The sequence below is a fragment of the Telmatherina bonti genome, assembly GCF_933228915.1.
Source record: "Telmatherina bonti genome assembly, chromosome: 9".
NCBI lineage: Eukaryota > Metazoa > Chordata > Actinopteri > Atheriniformes > Telmatherinidae > Telmatherina > Telmatherina bonti.
The window spans coordinates 10,711,570-10,735,552 of record NC_136627.1 but is presented as its reverse complement, the minus strand read 5'-3'; the positions used below and the strand labels follow the sequence as shown (position 1 = coordinate 10,735,552).

The 23,983-nt window shown below is 42.6% G+C and overlaps 1 protein-coding gene across 1 annotated transcript in view; it reads left to right on the top strand.

Moving 5' to 3' along the window:
- Positions 1-23,983, top strand: part of LOC306760935 (calsyntenin-2-like) — a gene marked incomplete at both ends in the record, with an annotated part of 361,417 nt that overhangs the window by 321,921 nt on the left and 15,513 nt on the right. Inside the window, 3 exons of the mRNA XM_079246988.1 lie at positions 3,603-3,769; positions 11,570-11,718; positions 23,521-23,732. Coding sequence (XP_079103114.1) covers positions 3,603-3,769; positions 11,570-11,718; positions 23,521-23,732 — 528 coding nt within the window. The remainder of the gene's footprint in view (positions 1-3,602; positions 3,770-11,569; positions 11,719-23,520; positions 23,733-23,983) is intronic.

Genomic DNA, 23,983 nt, shown 5'->3' with positions numbered 1-23,983 from the left:
CTTTCTTTCTGTTGGTGTTTTCCTCGCTCAGCTATCGGTCATCTGATTCTGAGGGAAACTATTTCTCTCTTGAGGATGATGAGGCTGACGATGGGGAGGATGCTTTTCTACTGATTGTTCAAAGTAATGCTTCTGTTAGAAGTCCCGTCCGGGATGATGACATACCTGAAGCATGTGCGATAATTTACCTAACCAAGGACAGGAAGGCAGAATTGCGATATCTAGAAGAGTGTTTGACGTGTTTGAGGCTGCAGGGGTGGAAAAGCACTGTAAATATGAGCGAGCAGCACAGGTCCAAATAGCACTATAAATACCGATGATGGTGGCTGGTGTATCTGAAGTAGAAGGAAGAGCATCACAGGCGGATCAAAAGGTTTGATGAGTCATGATTCGTAGTGAAAGTTATGGAATCTAATACAAATGCCAACATGATTTAGTGAGTCATTTTACTGCTATTGTGAATTCTGGTTCATATGAAACATCTTTTCTGATCTTTAAAACTGTCGCACATAAAGGGTTAACATGCAGTTTGCAACAGTGATGACTTCTAGGTGCCTGAACATTCGTATTCACAGGTTTTGCCACTTATATTATGGAGGATTTTGTGGATATGTTGAGTTGTGATCATGACTTCTCCATATCCCAAATAGTAGAAAAACTAATATGTAAAGATTACAAAGATTCTTTGCTGTTTTCCTACAACTTTGGGTAAAGGCGTACAAGGACAGGAGGTGGAGAGAAGCTGGACAGATGAGCTGATGGAGAGAGGAAGTTGCTTTCTTGGTATGCGCTTGGTATCCTATCAGTCATGGCTGCACTTAATCCTCCAAATGTTTCTGATGAATGAGTTAACTTTAATTTTTTTCAGACAAATGTTTGGGGAGGGAATGTTTCATAACTTTAGTGCTTCAGTGGATTAGTGCCAGAATTAGAAAACAGCAGGAGAAGAGGGAGGAGATAAATGACAGGAAAGGGAAGGTGAAGTTTGGGTACCTAGAGCTACTGTAACCTTTCAGATAATGAATGGTTTGGAGACTCCTTCTGCTCGTTCTGGCCTTTACAAAGTTCAAAGGACAGGCTTTAAATGCATCGACTTTTTCCTTTACCTTTACCTTTATTTAGCCTGAATGGATGAGCTGAGTAACCCCTGCACTCCCAGCTGCTTAATGACTGCAATGGAACACAAAGCATTCATTTGCTCATGAAGACTCATGCTTTTTAATTCTGGGCAAGGTCACTGTGATGCCATTTTTAAACCGAGGTAAAGGAGCCTAGTTTCAGATGAGCATCACTTTGGTTGGTTCATTACTTTTCAGTGGACATCAGCCACACAATGGGGTAGAGAACAGGCAGTAAGCTGTTTCACAGACATGTAAATCAACCAAACTCATCTCTTAAGGCTCATTTATGCCCCCTTACATACATAAATGAGATGTCCATTTTAAATATTGTCATACTGTAATCCACTAGTGGGCAGTGCTGAGTTTAGAGTTCCCTTGTTTGTTTTGACTCCGATTAGTAGCACCATTAACGCACCACCATAAAGTTGTTGAGACGCCTCAAAAAACTCCAGAACAAGTAGAAATATCAAGCCATGAATTTTTCTTCTGCAGCTGCTTTAGGTTCTTTTTACTTGTCTGTTTCTGCACCATCTTCTTCCTCTTCTTTGGTTTCATATCAGATATAACCAAGCAGCAACCTCTGGTGGATAAAAGTGAAGCCTATGCAGACGTGCATAAAACTGCAGTCCCCCCCTCATCCACTAGGAGCTGCAAAACAGAGCGAATCCCCATAGACTCCCATGTTAAAAAGACCAACTTCACAGCAGAAATAAACATGTTTACAACCTGGTTCAAAAATCCATTTTCGGTTAATAGGTCAGGTTTACCTTCATGACAACTGTGAGGGGAGTGAATTTTTTTCTAACTTGCTCGTTTAAAAGTAATTTAATCTCAAAATTCGGCACATTTAGGGGCGTGTCCTTTTGATTGACAGGTACCCGATCTCCCACTTCAAGTAAGAATAACGTAGAACAACGATTTTTAGCTGGATAACAACATGACTGGTTGACATAGCTGGTTAGCTCTCGTTATCTCGGGGATAGCTTGGTTAGCTCTTAGCTACAGACAGCTTGGCGTTCGCTCGATGTTAATCATCCACCATGCCACTCTTAGCTCCACCTTTTTGCCCATATTTGTATTTTCCGGGCGAGACGACACGCATGCCCCTGCCTAGATGGCCATGGTAGGAACCGCCCACCGAGCTTCAATTCAGCTCTTCAGCTCTATGGGTGACGTCACGGAGGCTACATCCATCTCTATATATACAGTCAATGGATATAACTCAACATTACCCACGCAGTTTTTGGTGGCATTGCTCTGTTTTCTTTGACAACTAACGGCTAGTTAGGGTCCCATAAAATGGACCAAACTCTCTGTGTCTATTAGGAGTTGGTGTCTGTATTAGAGCCTCTATTTAAGCTGAAATGGTTGGAAAATCTGTTTCTGTAAAGCTGTGCACGCTGAAGCATGTTACATACGACACATATGGGGGGGTTTTATGTGCAATGAACAATTGAACCGTTCAGGTTATGTTTTCATATTTTAGTAAAAACTTTGCCCATGGCTGGGTGGGTGTCTGTGTCTTTAAATGCCATGAGTTGTGTACATTTTTATACTTTCCCACTACTTTGATCAGTTGTTTATAAACTCATCAATTCAACCTTGAATTAGCAAAAATATAGAAGTGACAGCTTTTCGCGTTTCCACGTTAACCGCGTCCACCTCAGATGCTCGACCAATCACTTGACTCATGAGAAGGAAGTTCTGCTTGGCTGATGCATAAAGAAGCTGCAAGATGTCCCCAATCACAGCATCTTGTACAAACAAATTTACATCTTTTTGTTTTTCTGATGTTTAAGCCAAAGCTTTTCGCTTTTCGCGGAGCATTGACTGGTTTAAGCCCCGAATCCAGCATTTTCATTGGAAGTTAGCATCAGGGTTGGAGTCAATAATTTCCTGTGATTACTGCTATGACTGATGTCATCTGATGTGGACTAAAATCCAATTTAAACATTTTTTAAACACACATCAGCAGGTTTGGTGGGTGTTCAGAATAAGTGGAACGGGGGCTTTTTGTTGAACGTATTTCCTGTCATGCAGTCGTATGCTCCTGTAGCTGTTATCAGTGCGTATCTCCCCCATAACTCTGGATCAGTAAGTAGCTGCTGGTTTGCTGTTGTCATCAACTCATATGGAAACAAAACAAATGTCAAAACAATATTACCATTTTAAAGCAGAATTGGGGGTGGGGGGCTGAAAATGAGGAACTGAAGTTGGAACATCATATTACATGATTTTTTTTTTTCTTACACATTTGTTTTTTCAATATTTACCCATTTTCAGTATCCATTTAGTTGGTTGCCTTGGCAACCTGTCTAAAAATATGTCCACTTGACTTACAGCATTTATTGGATGAAAATATGTTTATGTGGGTTACTACTGTTTCATGATGAATTCATGATATTTTAGCATCACTCACAATTAATTTAATTCATTAGTTCTTTCTGTGTTTGCTGTTTGTGTTTGCATGGTTGTTTGTAGGTGGGGAAGTGACCAAGCCGCGGTTCACGCAGTACTTCCGGGGAAGCCTATCAGGACTGACCATCCGGCCAGGGAAGATTGAGAGTCAGAAAGTTATTTCCTGTTTGCAAGCCTGCAAAGAAGGACTGGACATTAACTCTCTTGAGAGCCTGGATAAGAGTATAAAGGTACACACACATACACACACACACACCATTGGAAGGAGACAGTGAAAGTAATCTAAAAGATGATAATATGGTGAAATGTTACTAATGAGAAAAAATGTGATTATTAGTTTAGTTCAGCGTGAATAACACTATATATTTTTGCAGTAATTAGATGTTGGTGCAATACTTTGCTAATATCTCTACATGCATGACTTTACACACGATTATCCAGCCTCTATATATTAGCTAGATGTCTCATCTAAAACAGTCTGACCCACAGCAGGTTGCTGGCTTTAACTAAACATGCATTCACATTTTTATCTAAATCTAAGTCAAAGCTTGATTTAAAAGAGAGACTCAGTGCAGGTTTGTCATTTTTGTTCCTCCGGAGGCTTTTCTGTCATATGGCTAAGAGATCAGTGGATGGTTAAATGAGTAGTCATCCCAGTTCCATTTCTACTGTGGTGGTTTTCTGAACCAGCATATTTATCAGCTCTTCTTCACCTTCATCATTAAAACACCAAATAAATAAAGACACTATATTTAATATGATTTGTGTTTCATTTCTAACTTCCATCAACTCACAGCTTCATCTTCAAGGAGCAGTGAAGTTGACTTGTTTCTAGTTGACATTAACATCTTAAGTGACACAAATCACAGCAAAATAAATCATGACTTACACTCAATTATTCCAATGCAATTTATGAGAAAACTTGTGATTGAATCCCGCTTTTTTTTCTTCAGAATGCAAAATTCATCTAAATAATGAATTTTTCCATTAATATTGCATATTTTAGATCTCTCTGTGTCACTTTAAAATGTAAATGTAAATAAAAACAAAATGCAATTATTTGCAAATCCTTTTTAACATTTATTTTACTAACAAAAACTCCCAATATTTAATGTTCAAACTGATTCATTCATTCATTCATTCGTTCATTTTCCTAATCGCTTAGTCCGATGAAGGGTTGTGGGGATAAAACTTTGTTAATCTCAATTTTTCCCCTTTTTTTTTCCCCCAAATATTCACTCATTTTAATTGTTATGCCTGCAACACATCCCAAAAATCTGGGACAGGAGCAACAAAACACTGGGAAAGTTGAGGAATGCTAAAAAACACCTGTTTGGAACGTTCCACAGGTGAGTGCCAGGTTTAGGTATAAAAGGAGCACCGCCAAAAGGCACAGTGAGTCATAAGTGAGGATAGGGTAAGGTCAACCTTCAGCAGTTAAAAGTGAAGCCTGTGCAGAAGTGCCAAAAACTGCAGTTTCACCCTTCATCCACAAGGGGCTCCAAAACAGAGCGAATCCCCATGTTAAAAAGACCAACTTCACAGCAGAAATAAACATGTTTACAGCCTGGTTCAAAAAACCATTTTAGGTTTAATAGGTCAGGTTTACCTTTTTACAACTTGTCCATTTACGATCAATTTCATCTTGAAATTTAGCATAATTAGGGGCGTGTCCTTTTGATTGACAGGTACCGTATATCCCGCTGCAAGAAGGCAGAGTGTCGCACACCTGTGGGTTTTAACTGGCTGACAGCATGGTATACATCCATCCATCCATCCATCTTCTGCCGCTTATCCGGAGTCGGGTCGCGGGGGCAGCAGCCTAAGCAGGGAAGCCCAGACTTCCCTCTCCCCAGCCACATTTGCCAACTCTGCGGGGGGGGATCCCGAGGCGTTCCCAGGCCAGCTGAGAGATATAATCCCTCCAGCGTGTCCTGGGTCTTCCCCGGGGTCTCCTCCCAGAGGGACGTGCCTGGAACACCTCACCAGGGAGGCGTCCAGGAGGCATCCTGACCAGATGCCCGAGCCACTTCAACTGGTTCCTCTCGATGCGGAGGAGCAGCGGCTCTACTCTGAGCCCCTCCCGGATGACCGAGCTCCTCACCCTATCTCTAAGGGAGAGCCCGGCCACCCTGCGGAGGAAACCCATTTCAGCCGCCTGTATACGAGATCTCGTTCTTTCGGTCACGACCCACAGCTCATGACCATAGGTGAGGGTAGGAACGTAGATAAATGTATATTTATATACATAAATATATGTATGTAAATATACATTTATATATATATATATATATATATATATATATATATATATATATATATATAAATGTATATTTACATACATATATTTATGTATATACATATACATAAATATACAAAATAAAAATTGTAAAATAAAAAAGTTCAATTCATGAAAAGGTAGCATTATAAAGTTCTATTCTATAGTCATTTCACTTCAGCACATAGTCAGGGGAAGCCTGGAATCCAACTTTCCAGTTGGAAAACTGGTCTTCCTGCTGAGCTACAGCCTCCTCCAACATCAGTGTAAGTTCAGTGTAAACATATGTTCATTTACTATAGAAATGCAAACAGTCCTTGGGACTTTTGCAGTTTTTGTTCAGAAGCAGAGTCTGTGCAGAAATAAAAACAAAACTCTAAAAAAGACAAGCGAAAAAGAACCCACTCAACCCAGTGTAAACGTTTTACACTTCCACATGTTGTGAACACTGAAAAGAGCAGCAATAATTCTCTCCTATCTGCAGCAGTCCTTTTAATTACTTACACCGCAATAAATTTGAATGCTTTTAGTGTTTCTAAAAGGAATATATCACAATTATCATTTTTAGGGAAGAAGATATAAAATCCATTTTCTTAAGCAAAAGATTGTGTAGTTCACATAAGTTAAAGTATACAGACGCAGAATGAATGCTACAGTCCTGCATATGGTGAATCTGCATCGCGGCATGATCGTGTTCAGCGCTGCTCATTCATCTTTTTCCAGTTATTGCTCCTGCTTTCCGTCTTTGCTCTCAGCAAACATAACCAGCTGCCAGCAGACTGAGTGCTATCAGTCATCTCTCTATACGCCACATTAGGTACAACTCACAACACAAACGTCTGAAAATGCAGCAGGGAACATCTTGCAGCTAGCTTTCTAACACCCCATCCTGAACAAGCAGAGAAAACCTTCCACATGTTCTCCTTTGGTGTGTACACACATAAAAACTCACATTTTTTTCATCTCCATTGACAGAAAAATGGTATTTCTTTAAATCACCGCTGCAAACTCACCAGCTGGCTTTAGTGAAACTTATGCTGCCTTCTCCCTCTCCCCTCCCAAAATCCCTCGTTCCATCGGCTCGGCTAATCCATCTCCCCGCACAGAGGAAGACAGAGGGCAGACAAGATGAATGGGGGTTTGTGTAGACCCCAAAATACACCCCCTCCCCTCCTCATAACCACCAACCATCAGCCCCTTTAACTCTCTTTCTACCGTTCCCTCTTCAGTCTTCCTCCCTCCGCCAGCAGCTCTTTCTATATTGTGTTGCCATGCAGTAAAGAGACGCTTCGCCGGCCCTTTGAGATGACAAGGTGGGATGAGATGAGGGATATGAGCGAGAAGAGGAGGGAAAAGCTCTCCAAGGCCTGTGCAGTTTATCTTTAGAGAGCCATTTCGTTTTCCTCTTAGCCACACACTCATGCGGCTCCAATAAGTCTGCAGGAGGCTTGAGGACAGCGTTGAGTCCGAGCAGGTGGAGGGCCGGCACGCCACAATCAGAGGAGAATAACAGGCAGGGAGGGAGGTACAGCTGGAGGTGTGAGGCAGACGGCGAGCGAAGTGACAGAGAGGAGAAGATGAGAGGAGACAGCGAGAGAGGAGGAGGCGTGAATGGGGAAATGACAGGGGAGGGGGAGTGTATGTAGAACTGCATGGAGTGTGGAAGCAGTGTCACCTTGTTGTTGAGATCCCGCCTGAGGAAACAGGCGACACGCTGCCAGCACTTCTGCTCAGATCATCCTATGTTCTCTCTAAATATAAAAGAAGAAAAAACTTTTAATTTTAACTTTTAAATAATGAAGTAGAGAAAAAAAACAGACTAGCTTTAGATTTAAATCATCTTGATCATTTCCATAAATTTGGGCTTTATTTTCATGCAACATGCATGTCATGCCAGCTGCTTGCTATCCTTTCCTGTACAGTAAGAAAGTCCATTTATAAAAAGCTGAAAGTACATTAAAACAGGCGATCCATCACGACGAGCAGCAGCTCTGTTTGTTTTAGTCGAAGTGGCTTGCTGTTGCATGGTGATGCAGCACAGCCACGATGTTCCCGTTGATGGATTACCTGCTTCAAACTAGTTTCAAGTGTCTGCAAACGGATCTTCACACTGAAATGCTTTTTTTTTTTTTTTTTTTTTTAAGTTGGAGTTGCTGAAGGGAACTTAAGGAGAAAAAACACTGACATTTGCAAGACCTTTACTAAAATGATTTTCTTGACCTGAAATTCATCTTTTGTTCACAGAAGTAAAGTAAAGAGAAAATAACCATGATCTGATCTTTATCTACATCTTTTCTGTAGATATACCTCCGATTAAATTAATGTTTTTTTGTTTTTTTTTTTGCTTTTTCTCTTAACACTGCATGTTGAGCTCTTTCTTCATCAGTTTTATTTGCAGATCTGTTGGATTGATGTTCATTCATACATTCATTATCCCATCCGCGTAGTCCGATGAAGGGTTGCGGGTGGATTGATGTTAGTTTGACAAGCTCATGAGGGAACTGTAGCATGTACAGCGTTGCTGCAACGTAGCATGCTGTGGTTTGGACAGTAGATGTATCAGAAGAACTGGGTCCGGCTCGAAGGACAATGGTCTGCTTGATGAACTGCAGTGTGTATTTTTCTTTTATTTTCTTCTACAATGGGAGAGTGCAATAATTTTTGACACTAGATACAGTCGACAGTGTCATTTGATTCATGAGGGATGCAAATGCTGCTGCATTGCCTGCCAAATGCAAAATGACCTCTCCACAACCTCCTACCACACTGGCAGATTCTCGCATTCAGTGTCTATTGAGCTGCTTCTTCAGACTGGAGGCTTTAGCTTCCTATCCAGTACACAGAACTTAGCTAGTCCCACTTAGGTAATGCCCACAATGTAATATAGCATTGCTCCCCCCTCCTCTGCATTATGTAACACAGCCATGTTTGATGAAGTGAAAGCTAAATCTCGCGTTATGTTGACAAAGTTGGGAGATATTTTAAGCTTAGTGTCAAAAGGGCAGAGACACACGAAGAGCAGAAAAATACCAGAGTTGCAGAATCAATGCTGCTTTCAGTCATCAAAATGAAGAAACTTTGGACCTCTCAGCACCCTGTACTTTAGGTGTGACCAGAATCAGCCTTTTCACTCACTAGTTCTGCTCGGCTCATTTCACAGAGTAACCCCTCAGTCCTGCTGAATGTGAAAGTGCATCAACATGTGCTGTATGTATCATTTTCCAAGCAGTTTCAACCTTTATCTGTGCCGGAAGCGGAGCCACTAGGATCTTAAGCTTGTTCCATCCTCCACGAGAAGTGAGAACTGAGTTCTTGTTCTCGAGGCTGCAAGAACAAGAAAAAACTTCTTTTTCGTCAGGTCCATACATCCTCCAGGAGAAGCACGTCTGCAGCGGGGAGGGATCACTGCGGGGGGCGATGTCTGCTTTATGTGCAATGAACCCGGTTGTTACCTCCTCCAGGAGGTTATATCTTTGTGCTCAAGATAACTCAGAAGGTTACGGACGGATTTTTATAAAAACTTCAAGAGTTGTTGCAAGTGTAAAAATGAGGAACTGATTAAATTCTGGTGGTGATCAGGATCACCGTTTGGATCCAGGAATGTTTTAAAAAGGATTCTTTAACATTGTGCTTGGCGGAGGTTTCCGCTCTCCGAGAACTTTTCTAGTTTCATATTTAACGAGCAGCTTCGTCCGCGGCAGGGCGGGTCGTGCACGCAGCTGGATCTGAGTGTTTTAATGTAAAAATGTTCCTACTTTCTCACCACCTCGATCAGCTGTTTTATCAAAACAATCCATTTTACCTGCAACAGTAAAAACGCGGAAGCAGCAACTCCGCTTCATGCTTTCTCCGTGTTAACCACGCCCACCTCAAATGTCCAACGAATCACATGATACTTCTCAGAGCCTCGCAAGAAAAAAGTTCTGCCAGCTCGATGTGTTGAGAACTGTCTTCAAACACGCCTGTGAGAACAAGATGACGTCATTTTCTTCTCGGAGCCTCGAGAACAAGAAAAAAGTTCTCGCTTCTCGTGGAGGATGGAACAAGCTTTAGCATCACAAACTGGGGGCTGTAGAAGTGTGGCCATTGAGGGGGGGGGGAGTCATGCAAACAGAAAAAGCTGTGTCCTCTCTGTTTTCATTTTAGTAGTGTGACAAAATGGGCAGTCTTGAGAAGAAAATTAAAATGCATTTTGGATGATATGTTATTTTATTTCAGAGTGAAACATTGCAGCTATGACACTGAGATGAAAAATCCTTTCTGCTGAAGCATTTTCTTTCTCAAATTTCACATTTGAAATGGAATTTTGTTACATATTTGCTGGGACATCGTTTGGAAATTAAATATTTAATGTCCATTCCTTTATTAGTTTAATTAATTTACAAAATAAACAGTTTTATTAATCATTTAATTTGAGTTTAAAAAAACAAACAAACTGCAGCTTTTTCTGAAAATGCAAAAGCATTTCTGTTAATTCCTTTTCATTTGAATTACAGTGCAGCATTGCTTCCACACATTAAAGCTGCCTTTCTGTCATTTAATTATTATGATAAATAATCATTTTTTAATCGAACTGAATTAGCATATGTTACATTGCATTGCATGTATTAAACAGTAAATCAGCCCACCCCAGTGGACTCCTTCTCTACTATCCCAGTTTGTTTAGTTCTGCACTCCCAGCATGTCTTAATCCTTATTAGACAAAAAAAGGGGACAAAATAGAAGCTTTTCCAGCGGTCGCCAGCAACACAAGCTGCCTTGCAGCTTCTGTAAGAGGCAGCAGAGCAGCGGGGCTCATTTGCATATCAGAAATGAGGCAAAAGTGCAAAATTGCATCAAAGCCATTTGAAGGCGTAAAAGGATTATTTACATGCATTAAAGGAAAAAGAAAGTCTAAATATATACTAATGACGAGATTAGAGTTCAAGGGTTTAATCAGCACTCAGGGAAAGATTTTAAACTTTATTCCACAGATGCAAGCCCACATTAACAGCAAGATCAGCAGCCCTGTGGCTTCCGAGGGTCCATACCTGCTGTGTTTCAGCTGCTTTTTGCTAATTCAATTAGCTAATCTTAATTACAAAGCAAATGCCATAATAAAGGCTTTCAATCTAACCAATTTCTCAATTTCTTACTGAGCATGATCAAAAAGGTCTATTTCAGAAGGAAAACAAAAGAAAGACTCTTCCCGAACTGACAAAGGGAGCAGCTATCTGGGGAACAAAGTGCAGCACTTACCAGCTAAATAGCCCCAAATTCCCCCCAGGAGCTGCTGGAGACGCAAAGGAGAGTAAAGAGAAGAGTGATTATTGGTCTCTCCTGTACATGGTGGCCACAAATACCATTCTAGTGATTAATGACGTTGCTCTGTATCTCCTGGACGAGTAAATTACCGAATGTTTGCGAACCGGTTTCCTCCTAAGTACTCTATAAAGCAACTATACTGTATGCTATAGTTGTGTTATCAACTTATCATTCAGGTGGCCTAGAAAGCTCTTTTTATGCAATTTCACTGTTGTTTTATCGTTAGGTCATGCCTTGAGACTAAACTAGTTTGATCACGTTAAGGCTTGGGAAAGGATAGGCCAGGTATTACGCAAGTCAGAAAGTAGCATTTTATAAAAGTTTACTGGTTCAGGCAGTTTCCTCTGCAGAAACAGGGTCAAACTAAAATACAGCATTTCCCAATTATATGTTTCAATATCAGTCATTTATTTCACCTTACCTATAGTATGTCTTTCTTCCCCCCCAGTTCCACTTTAACCCAGCTCAGTCGATCCTCGTAATGGAGGGAGAGGACTTGGAAAACATGAACACTGCTGTGAGGAAAATTTCCTACATCAACTCTCGTCAGTTCCCCACACCAGGCATCCGGCGCCTGCAAATCTCTACAACTGTTCAGTAAGTGTGCTGCCTTCCTCAACTTCTTCAACTTGTTTTTCTTCCTTGGCTTTCATCCACCGTCTCCCCCCTCTGTCTGCATCACTTCATCTTTCTTTTAGTCATCTTGTATCCACTCTGATTCTCTTTGCCTCGTCTCTCATCCTACCTGTGTGCATCTTCTGTTATCACACCTCAACCCTTTTATTAGGTGTTGCAGCAACACAGCAGTAACACAACTCGACTGAACACTTTCCTTCACACACATTGATTTGAACCCTTATTTCTCTGTCTTCTCTCAGCTTTATTTGACCAGCACCTAGTCATGATAAAGTCATCTAAAGACACAGTCCAATTCATTGTAGTCTTATTGTAATTTCTACTAAAAGCAAATATATCATAGAAATAATGGTCCAGTTTATAATAGCTGAGTTCAAATAAGTCAATTATTGAAAAGTAAATAGATGCTACTGCGATGGACTGGCGAGCTGTCCAGCGTGTATCCTGCCTGTCGCCCAAAGCCAGCTGGGATAGGCTCCAGCTTCCCCGCGACCCTGAATTGGATTAAGCGGTTCTGAAAATGAATGATTGAATGAATAAATAGATGCTAGCAAAGCTAAAGGCTTGCACAGAATCTTCACTTCAGTCAATCCCCAATCCTGAATATTCAGAGGGTGGTATGTGACAAAATTTCCTGCAGAACCATTTCCAATGCTATCATATGGCACCAACTTTAAGCTTCCATGTGTCTTTTTATGTTGTGATAGTGGTTAAGTCAGTTCATCTGCTAGCGGGCAGTTCCCTTCTCCAGTTGATAGCAGTAACACACCATCTTAAAGTCATTTAGTCCATCTTCTGTGTTAGATAGTTGTGTAATAAAGTCAGTTTTCAAGAGGTTTAGCTATTTATGACCTGACAAAGAAAACGGAGCAATACCACTGGAAATCATGGGGGCAGTGCTGAGTCATATAGCAGAGATGCAAGCAATGAAGAAGAAGAACAGGAAGATGATGAAGAAACCAAATGAAGGCTGTGTCTCAATTCAGGTTCTGCACACTTCCAAGTGCGCAGACTACACAAGCTACAAAGTGTTCTACAACGTCTGCACACAACTAAGTGCGCTTACTAGCCCAGTAAAATGAAACGGGCTATCTAGTGTGCAAAAATTACCCATAGTGCCCCGGTCCTCTGTTGCCTAGCAACTACAAATGCCAGGTTTATCTAATAACTGATTCCATTCATCCACAAAAACACACAAAATATTTTTAAAATGACAGAAAATGGTGCCAGTAATTTTAATTTTATTCATTTTAATTTTCCTTTGTGATTAAATTACAAACATGGAGGAGGCGGTTTAGACGAGCTCTCCTCTGGCTGACAACTCATCCTGTCAAGCTGAAGTTAACTTCAGTGGAAAATAATCCTTGTTAGACACATATACAGTCGTCCTCATATGTATTCATACCCTCCCATTAAAGGAGAAAAACAACTGTCTGGCAAATAAGCTGAAATTGACACAAGTAATAATAAATAAAAGTTTTATGAAAATCATGACATTATTTTCTAATTCTAAAGAAAAATTATTTTCTAATAATAAAAAAATAAAATATTTTTTTAAAAAGAAAACCAATATGATAAAATACTGTGTTTCTACTTCAGTCAGGTGTTTTCTGTTCCCCTCAGTCAGACTTCTGCACCTGTTGACAAGTATTTTGTCCCACTACTCATCAGAAAAATGCTCTAATTTGTCCAGTACCCATTTATTTGTTTTTTTTCTTTAACTCAATTATATGACAGCGTCTTATATCACTATAGGATCACTATCACTATCACATTTTAATTACTGTTCCTTATTTCAGTCTCCAGTTATCTGAGTGACTGTAATAAATTCAGCCTTTTCTTTAATGAAAGGGGACGAAGACATCTGAGGACGACTGGAATGAAATTCATTTGTGGTTATTGGACAGAATACTGCTGTCCTCCAAGCTTGTCTGCTGGGACAAATATGTTTGTGTATATACATAAAAATAAATAAATGGTCTGGCTGGTGTGGTACCTATACAGCTCTTTGCTGCTCATTCTTTTCTATCAGGTGCACAATGAATTCTGGGATAAGAAAGGCCACATAGGATGCATCGCTTGTAGCCTTTGTTTTAACCTAATGTGGAGCTAAACAAAGGGCGGATTTGAAGGGTGGACTCAAAGGAGCCTTTGAATTTGGACAGCACTTGGCTCGTCACTATGACGCATGCAGCCAACGAATCTGCACTTCGAAGTGTGGGGACCCTGAACTGAAACACAGCCAAAGACACAGAAGAAGTTATAAACCCCTTTACAGCAGTGCATTAGCGCCACCAACCAGTGTTAAAGCATCAGAGTTAACTCTGAACTGAGCACTGCCTACGAGTGGATGAACTGACTTAACAAACATGGCAACATTAAAAATGCATGGAGGTGTGAGGGCGGTGGTTTGAAACAGATGTTTCCATTTACATACAAAACGGAGCATAAATGTACCTTTAGACTGGCGATGCGCCGAAAACCCATCTGGGTTGTTTTGTTCTCATTAATCATTGATAAATAAGTAACTTTAGCTTTATGAAAGATTTTCTTACCAAGTCAAAGACCTGTCTTGAGACCAGTTGTACAGCCCATAGCTGAGCATTAAACCAAGAAGCCTCTTTTGACTGTCTCGTCTCGTCTTCGTGCCACTTATCTGGGGTCGGGACGCGGGGGCAGCAGCCTAAGCAGAGAAGCCCAGACTTCCCTCTCCCCAGCCACATTTGCCAACTCTGCGGGGGGATCCCGAGGCGTTCCCAGGCCAGCCGAGAGATATAATCCCTCCAGCGTGTCCTGGGTCTTCCCCGGGGTCTGCTCCCAGAGGGACGCGCCTGGAACACCTCACCAGGAAGGCATCCTAACCAGATGCCCGAGCCACCTCAACTGGTTCCTCTCGATGCGGAGGAGCAGCGGCTCTACTCTGAGCCCCTCCCGGATGACCAAGTTCCTCACCCTATCTCTAAGGGAGAGCCCAGCCACCCTGCGGAGGAAACTCATTTCAGCCGCCTGTATACGAGAGCTCGTTCTTTCGGTCACAACCCACAGCTCATGACCATAGGCGAGGGTAGGAACGTAGATCGACTGGTAAATCGAGAGCTTCGCCTTCTGGCTCAGCTCCTTCTTCACCACAACAGACCGGCACAAAGTCTGCATTACTGCAGACGCCGCACCGATCTGTCTGTCGATCTCGCACTCCATCCTTCCCTCGCTCGTGAACAAGACCCCGAGATATTTAAACTCCTCCACTTGAGGCAGGACCTCACTCCCGACCCGGAGTGGACAATCCACCCTATTCCGGCTGAGGACCATGGTCTCAGATTTGGAGGTGCTGATTCTCATCCCAGCCGCTTCACACTCGGCCGCGAATCGCTCAAGAGAGAGCTGGAGATCATGACCAGATGAAGCCAACAGGACCACATCATCTGCAAAAAGCAGGGACCCAATCCTGAGGCCACCGAGCCGGATCCCCTCAACACCTCGGCTGCGCCTAGAAATTCTGTCCATATAAGTTATGAACAGAATCGGTGATAAAGGGCAGCCTTGGCGGAGTCCAACCCTCACCGGAAACGAATCCGACTTACTACCGGCAATGCGGACCAAGCTCTGACACCTGTCGTACAGGGACCGGACAGCTCGTACAAGGGGGTCCGGTACCCCATACTCCCAGAGTACCCCCAACAAGAACCCCCGGAGGACACGGTCGAACGCCTTCTCCAGGTTCACAAAGCACATGTAGACTAGTTGGGCAAACTCCCATGCCCCCTCCAGGACCCCAAAGAGGGTATAGAGCTGGTCCACTGTTCCGCGGCCAGGATAAAACCCGCACTGCTCCACCTCAATCTAAGATTCGACTATCCGGCGGACCCTCTTCTTCAGGACCCCTGAATAGACCTTACCAGGGAAGCTGAGGGGTGTGATTCCCCTGTAATTGGAACACACCCTCCTGTCCCCCTTCTTAAAAAGGGGGACCACCACCCCAGTCTGCCAATCCAGCGGCACTGCTCCCGATGTCCACGCGATGCTGCAAAGGCGTGTCAGCCAGGACAGCCCCACAGCATCCAGAGCCTTAAGGACCTCCGGGCGGATCTCGTCCACCCTCACAACACGTTTGGGTCTGCCAGATCTGACCGGCTTCCTCCCCCACCATCTGAGCCAACTCACCACCAGGTGGTGATCAGTTGACAGCTCCGCCCCCCTCTTCACCCGAGTGTCCAAGGCATGTGGCCGCAGGTCCAACAATATGACTACAAAATCGATCATCGAACTGTGGCCCAGGGAATCCTGATGCCAGGTGTACATATGGACACTCTTATGTTGGAACATGGTGTTCTTTATGGACAATCAATGACAAGCACAGAAGTCCAATAACAAAACACCATTTTGGTTCAGAGGGGTCCCAATCACTCTTCTCCAGGTCTCACTATCATTGCCCACGTGAGCATTGAAGTCCCCCAGCAGAACTATGGGGTCCCCAAAAGGAGCACCCTCCAGCACTCCCTCCAAGGACTTCAGAAAGGGTGGGTACTCTGAACTGCTGTTCAGCGCATAAGCACAGTCAGAACCCGTCCCCCCACCCGAAGGCGGATGGGAAACTACCCTTTCATCTACTGGGGTAAACCCCAACGTGCAGGCACCAAGCTGGGGGCCGATGAGAATGCCCACACCTGCTCGGCGCCTCTCACCATGGGCAACTCCATAGTGGAAGAAAGTCCAACCCCTCTCGAGGGTACTGGTTCCAGAGTCCAAGCCGGCTATATCTAGCCGGAACCGCTCAACCTCGCGCACAAGCTCAGGCTCCTTCCCCACGAGAGAGGTGACATTCCACGTCCCTAGAGCCAGCTTCTGCAGCCAGGGATTGGAGATGGTGAACCCACGGGAGGTGGGGCCCATGTAACCCTTTCGGGCTGAGCCCAACTGGGCCCCATTGGCGAAGGCCCGGCCACTAGACGCTCGATCTCGTACCCCACCTCCAGGCCTGGCTCCAGAGGGGGATCCCGGTAACCCGTGTAGATGTATGTATGGATGGATGAATGGATAGATGGATGGATGGATGGGTTGATGGATGGATGAATGGATGGTTGGATGGATGGGAGGATGGGTTGATGTATGTATGAATGGATTGATGAATGGATGGATGGATGGATGGATGAATGGATGGATGGATGGATGGATGGATGGATGGATGGATGGATGGATGGACGGGTGGACGGATGGATGGATGGACAGTTGGACGGGTGGACGGATGGATGGACGGATGGATGGATGGATGGATGGATGGGTGGATGGTATGGGAAGGAGATGCCATCATTGTGGGGTTTTGGGAAGATGGCAGTAGGTGGGAAGCAGTTTTCATCTTCCCTTTCCCTGGTCAGTGCTTTTCCTTAGCACACTGTTTTTGGTACATTGTAGTCACCGGGGGCTAGTTTTTACATTTTCATTTCATGTATTAATAATTCTGTCCTGGTTTTTGCCAGAGGAGGAAGCGAAAGAAAGATGCAAAAACAGAATGCGAGCATGTATGTGTGAGGAAGAGGAAGAGAGGGTGGCTGGGCAAACAGCCTCCCTCGGTGGGTTGCCATTAAAATTCATGATTGTTTTAAATATATGTAGAGCCCCGCAGCACCCCCCATGGGTTCTCTCTCTCCTCCCTCTCGTCAGGTTCGATGAGCAGCCGCAGGCTCGAGGACTTCCACTAGCATAGCAGAAGCGTGTGCATGTGTGCATGTTAGCGTGTGCGCTGCACAGGCTGGTAGTGATGAGGTAAAGCCATTGAAGCTAGAGGCATACCGATTATCAAGGAATACATTATGCTAATAAAGGCTAAGCTTGCATCATTGCTAAATGTTGTTTAAATTAAGTTTTTCTTGCAGACTGCTGACTGGTAAGTTAGTCACCATGACTGTATCCATGCCTGAGTGTGTGTTAAATCGTTTAAAACACTACTTGTGGGGATGTGAGCTAATGTGTGGCACACTGTCCATTTATAAACCTGGAGAGGCTCAATGAGGAGCTACACTGGAACTTCAAATAGGGCTCCAGCGAAGTAATAGTCATTTGGAGAAGCAAGAGCTTGGCCTCCTGCCATCACATGTCAGCAACTGCTGTAAAAACTCTGTGGATGTTGTAGCCTCGCACAAATAAAGACATGCTAAATATGGCCTTCTAATTAAACTTGTTTTTTTTGCTGATGCTTTGCAACTGCAATTACTGTAAGTAGAGAAAAAATAATTAAGCAACCGCCACTAATTCTGACAAAAAGTCTTGTAGGCTCAGAAATCATGTTCCATCGCAGGAGGTAATCTCAAACAAACATTAATAGACTGCTACATTTATGGCAATTACAAACGGCCCTGCTGCTTTCTGTGATGGAAAACTTCTGGAATAAACTTGTACAAATGTGAAAACTTGATTTTACCAGATTTTATCAGGCAGACTGCTACGACCCCTCACATTCCACACAGCAGGTTCAGTCAGGTGAGGAGAAAACACCAGTGTGTGTGTGTGCATGTGTGTGTGGACAGTAAACATGCAGCGCTTTCAGGAGGCAAAGCTCAGGGTTTACTGATGATGTCAGCAGCTCCTCTTGTGTGTGCATCCAACCTTTACACATCCAACACTGAACATTGAACGGTGTTGAATGAGAGCCGTATGACATGTCGGAGTTTCTATAACATATTGCATACAAGTATACAAACTTTGGCATCTTCGTGTCCATGCTTCGCTATGGCAACGGCAGATTAGTTGTTTAAAACAAGCTTCACATTGCCCCCAAAGCTAGAAACAGCAGTGGCTTTGCTAATGAGCTTTAATCCCACACACTCTCTCATTCATGTCCAACCACTGAGAGGTCTGTCAGTTGTCGTAGCTGTGTTGGTGTTTCATTGTTAGCTTCCAGCTGCAAACCTGTCAGGCGATCGCTGCTGTTTTAACAACCAGTCATCAACAGATGTAGTGACACATGTCCTGCTACCATCACGTCCCAACAGCTGTGGAAAGTATCACTCCTCACACATAAATGCAGATGTTAATTAATTCCTCCAAATGCAATTAAATTGGTTTTGTGCTGGTGCCTAATAACCTCAATTACTTTAAGCCTCAGGAAAATAAAAGCAACCAAGTGTTAATCTTTGCAATAGTGCTTTTAAGCTCCCTTGTCATATTTCTTTATAATTAAGTTGGACTCACTCCAAGTTTGCTTTTGTTTTTCTTTTTTTTTTTCAGCCCGGTAGGCCCACGCATCAGTCGTTTTCCGTCATCTTTCACTGCTCACAACAATGGCTTAGTGCCCACAATGCAGCTACACACACCAGCCGTTGCCAGAGGAGAATAAAGGGAAGATGACACAATGCCCTGAAGTGTGTTTTGGTTTTAGACTGCCCTAAGACAACTGACTTTTGAGGATTAAAGACTAAATGTTTAGTTTTTCACCCTGCTGTCAGCCAGAGTTGTACATGTTGCATTATTTTTATGTAAATGAACTCTTTCATAGCTACATGACAGTATCTATCAATATGTCCCAAGTTTCTCTTTTTTCATACATTTAGATGGTGCATGTTGTAACTTTGATCTTCAAAACGTATCACTTCAAGGGAGGGAGGTTTTACTTTTTCCTTTCCTTTTCCATCAGCACACAGCTTCTGTTTTTTTCTTCAGTTTTAATCCAGCATGAGAGGAAGTGTTCATTCACTCTGTTGCCTGTTGATTATTACCTGCTCTCTTTACTTTACCTGATAGAAGAAGCTAAGAACTAATAATAAGATGCTAATTTGAGCTCAGAGCTGTGAGGAATCTGAAAAGAGATGCAAAATGAAAAAAACACACAACTCAAGGCTCATTTATGCTCCCTCATGTTTGTAAATGTGGACGTCCGTTTTAAGCTTTGTCGTGCGATGCTGCCCTCACACTTCCACATGTCTTTTACGTTGCCATACTTGTCAGTTCATCCCCCAGTGGGCAGTGCTGAGGTCAGAGTTCACGTTTCGACACCAGCTGGTCGGGTAATGCACCGCTAAATGTTGTTTACTATCCAGAAATAGAAGATTAAAACCTCAAAGTTTTTTGCTTTTTTCGTCACCTTCTTCATTTTCACTGGGTTTCTGTGTCGTCCTCATGTTCTTCTCTGGTTCGCTCCTTTCGCTGGTTGTGTGTCCGGTCACAACTCAACACCGTCCCTGTGATTTCTGGTGGTGTTGCTCCATTTTCTGTGTCAAATGGCAGATAGCTGACATGCATGAGATGTACGAAACTGTCCGTCCGTCTGTGTATCCGTCTTTCCGATCGAACATATGGGCCTTTACTCTATAAAGCGGATCTGGGCTGTAGTTGATCTAAAGCCCTTTACATGAATCCCACTGATTCTTTCGGACGATGTTAACTTATGTTTTTTGATAAATTAAACTCACTGAATCAACTTAAATGAATTGTTTCCATTGGATTGATTTATTTAAATTCATCCAAGTTTGTTCATAAAGTTGGTTCAGTTCGACTCAGAATTACTTTAATCATTTAGTTTCTCTCAAAGAAGGACTCAGTCACTTTGTCCCAATTTCATGGAAAGTCAAGTTGTTCCAAATTGAAATATCCCCCCAAAAAACTGAATATTCACATTAAACTTTTAGTTTTAGGTTCAATAGAAAAAGTTTTTCTTGTGCAATTTAGCACTGATCACAAATTAAACTCAGTAAATGAATATGGAGAAAGTTAATTGTATCACTTGTTACCACTTGGAAATTTGGTTCAACAACTCTTTGTTCAGTAGTTTATATATTTAGTTTTAAAATAATGATTAAAAATACTTTTTTTTTTTTTTTAAATGAGTCAAAGCAAGCAGCTGTCTAGATTTCATGCATAGACATATGAGAAAAGAAAATGAAGCACGAAGACATTTCAGCACAAATGAGCTGATGAATGAGAGGACAAACATGTGGCTGTAGAGCAAACATGGCAACAAACATTGTCCTTCTCAGAGATGACATAGCTTTATGGTGCAAAAAAAAGATGCCCTTGATCCTGTTTTAAATTCTCGTAAAACCAGCTAGCATTGTGGCATCAGCGTGGAGAAGATTATCTACATGAGGGATAGGGATAGGCAACTCCAGTCCTCTAGTGCCACAGTCCTGCAGATGTAAGGAGTTTCCCTGCTGCAACCCACCTGATTCAAATCCATGGCTAATTAGCAGACTTGTGCAGAATTAGGTCTGATGTTTGTCAGGTGTGTTGCAGCAGAGGAACTCCTAACATTTGCAGGACTGTGGCACTCGAGGACCGGAGTTGCCTAACCCCTGATCTACATCTTCAGCTGGGTTCAAATTCACGAATTTCTCTGACAAGTTGAGAAAGAAAAAAAAGTAGCAAATTCTTCATCGCATTTCGTTCTTTTCCAGCTTTGAAGCTAAGCAAAGCAAAGTCAACATTTACTCTTGTTATGGTTCGTTTCTAATCTCATTTCACCTTGGTGATGATGTGGGTCTTTTTCACCTCCCAGGATCCTCTGCTGTTACGTTAATCACCATGTTTTTCACCAGTTACACTCCTACTCTTAAACCGTGGCACCAGTGCATGCAGAGAGAGAAGCTGGATTTAGAAATGATTGTTAGAAAACAATCATAGGTAGGTCTAAAACACATTTATATCTTCAGTCTTCTTCAGCATAGCATGTTTACAGCCTGGTTCAAAAATCCATTTTAGGTTTAATAGGTTATGTTTACCTTCATGACAATTGAGGGGGGAGTTAATTTTTTTCTAACTCACCCGTTTAAAAGTAATTTAATCTAAAAAATTGTCATATTTGGGGGCGTGTCCATTTGATTGACAGGTACTTTATCACCTGCTTCAAATAAGAACAACCGCAGTTTTTAGCTGGTTAACAACGTGACTTAGCTTTAGCCCGCTTACCTCTGTTAGCTGGTTAGCTGTTATCTCCAGGTTAGCTCGGTTAGCTCTTAGCTACAGAAAGCTCAGAGTTTGCTTTATATCAATCATCCATAATGACGCTCACAGACCCCCTCTCAGCTCCTCCTCTTTATTTAGTCTTGATCCTAATTTATTAAAAAAAACAGGTGTGGGACGTGCGTGCACACTGCTTTATAAATCGGGAAGTTTTCTTTGAGCTGCATTTCCAGTTTTCCGTACGAACGCCAATTGTAGTCATCGTTGCTATGCACAGTTTTATAAATGAAGCTCCGGAACAGGCAGAAGGACTCCATTAAAGGCAAGAGGGGAAATCCGAGAATCAAGGCTGGTTGGCCATCTTGAAGGCTGTCTGGATTTCAACTGGGCAGGAAGCTGTGCTGATAATCTGGTAGATAAGGAGAGAATGAGGTGAGGTTGTATAGTGTGGAGACCAGGTGGCAATTTGTGAAATCCAGGAGTTTTTCTGATTGTCTGAGTGGAAACCATGGCAAGAAACAGAGTGGCAATCAGATGATCACCAGTGAACTGAATCCACTGATTAACCCAGGCAGAGCAGAGAACATGACACTGCATCATGGTATCACTCATCAAAATCACATTGTTTATAAAGGAGCCTTCATAAACAGTTGCCTTTCTATGTGGACCAGTGTAAGCGTGGGTTCCTCCCATCATCCAAAGTCATGCATGTTAGGTTAACTGGTTAAACTGAAGTGTGAACGTAAATGGTTGTTTGTCTCTCTGCTGGCCCTGTGATGGACTGGTTACCTGTGTGGGTGTACCTACCTCTCTCCCAGTGATTACTGGGATAGCTCTCCTGCAACCCTTAATTGGAACAAGTGGTTAAGAAAATGGATGGATAGATGGAAAAAATACTTTCCAGACATTCATACAGGCTTTCTACCTTTAAGCCTCATTCCTGATCTTTACTAATCAGCTCCGCCCTCCGGGTTTTCAGCTCCTACTAAACAATAACTGAATATTTGTTGCGATAAATGCAGAACCATCAGTGCATTTCAGTCATCAAGACTGCCTCGTTCTGCCTCGTCCCTCATATTTCTTCATAAGTTTATTACATTATTATTATTCTAATGATCAATTTTTTTTTAAAAAAAAACTTTTCACACCATTAGTAGTACAGCCCACTTTTCTAAAATGAAACTAAATTATACTCTAATTTTGAAAAGCTTTATTTTTTACCACATCAAACGAGAGGGTCTAGACTGCAGCCTGGAAAATGAGGCGGGGCTGGATTTTGGGCAGGGTTTGACATTCAACATTTTAATTGGATTAACTCTAACCCCAACTCTAACCCTAACCCACGCCCATCTGACATTTAACCTCACCCATTTAACATCCAATCACGCCCATTGGATGTTATTAAATCAATCAAATAAATTTATTAATCACTTATTATGGGAAAAGCCATACAAAGTCGTCTGACTGGTGTCTTTTCAATGAAGCACGTTTATGTCTGCATACCTGGTGGATGTGTTTAACCACTCCGCTCATAGGTGGTTGTATGAAAAACCTCTGAGATATGCTGTGATATCTTCCTCTGTTATAAAACCAGATAAATGTGTTTATATGAAATTATCAGAAATTCTCTTTTCACACACGGCAGTAAGTTTAAATGTAAAATCTTCTTTTTCACGGTTTTGTTTTTCATAATTCACAAACTGATTTATTTGTGCCACAATCAAATGCTTTAAAAACTTACAAATACACAGGAAACTAAAGTGCCCTGAGATGATGTTGCCATGGCGCTGTACAAATGAAGCGGGATTTGAAGCTGCCCCCTTGTCTGTGCTTCACTCCTCACTCTTCTGCTTGTCTCCACTTCTGCATGTCCAGGTGCTTTGGTGAGGACACTTGTATCACCATCCCGCCTATCGATGCAGTGGTGATGGTGCTGCAGCCCAGCGAACCCAGAATCACCATCACCGGAGTGGAGAGGCTCATCCGGCCAGCCTCCAGCTTTGGCTCAGCGGGAGGCATTGCTTTGTTCCAGGAGCTCCACATCATCAGTACGGTCACCAGGGCAGACACCGCTGCACATTATGCAGGTTAGCACCATCAGATAAACACCATTCAGTCAGGAAATGCATGGTGGTGTGGTGGAACGTTCACTTAAAGCTGGGTAGGTAATGTTGCTCAGAGACATTTTTTTACTCTGGGTGAAGTGGTTCCTCGTCCTGATAGTAGTCTGTACATTTTGTAATCATGAACAATAAGAAATATAGTTAGACCCCTCAGCTTAATATAAGTCTGTAAAAACTCTGACCAATCCCCTCCCGCAGTGCATACCTGATAGCCA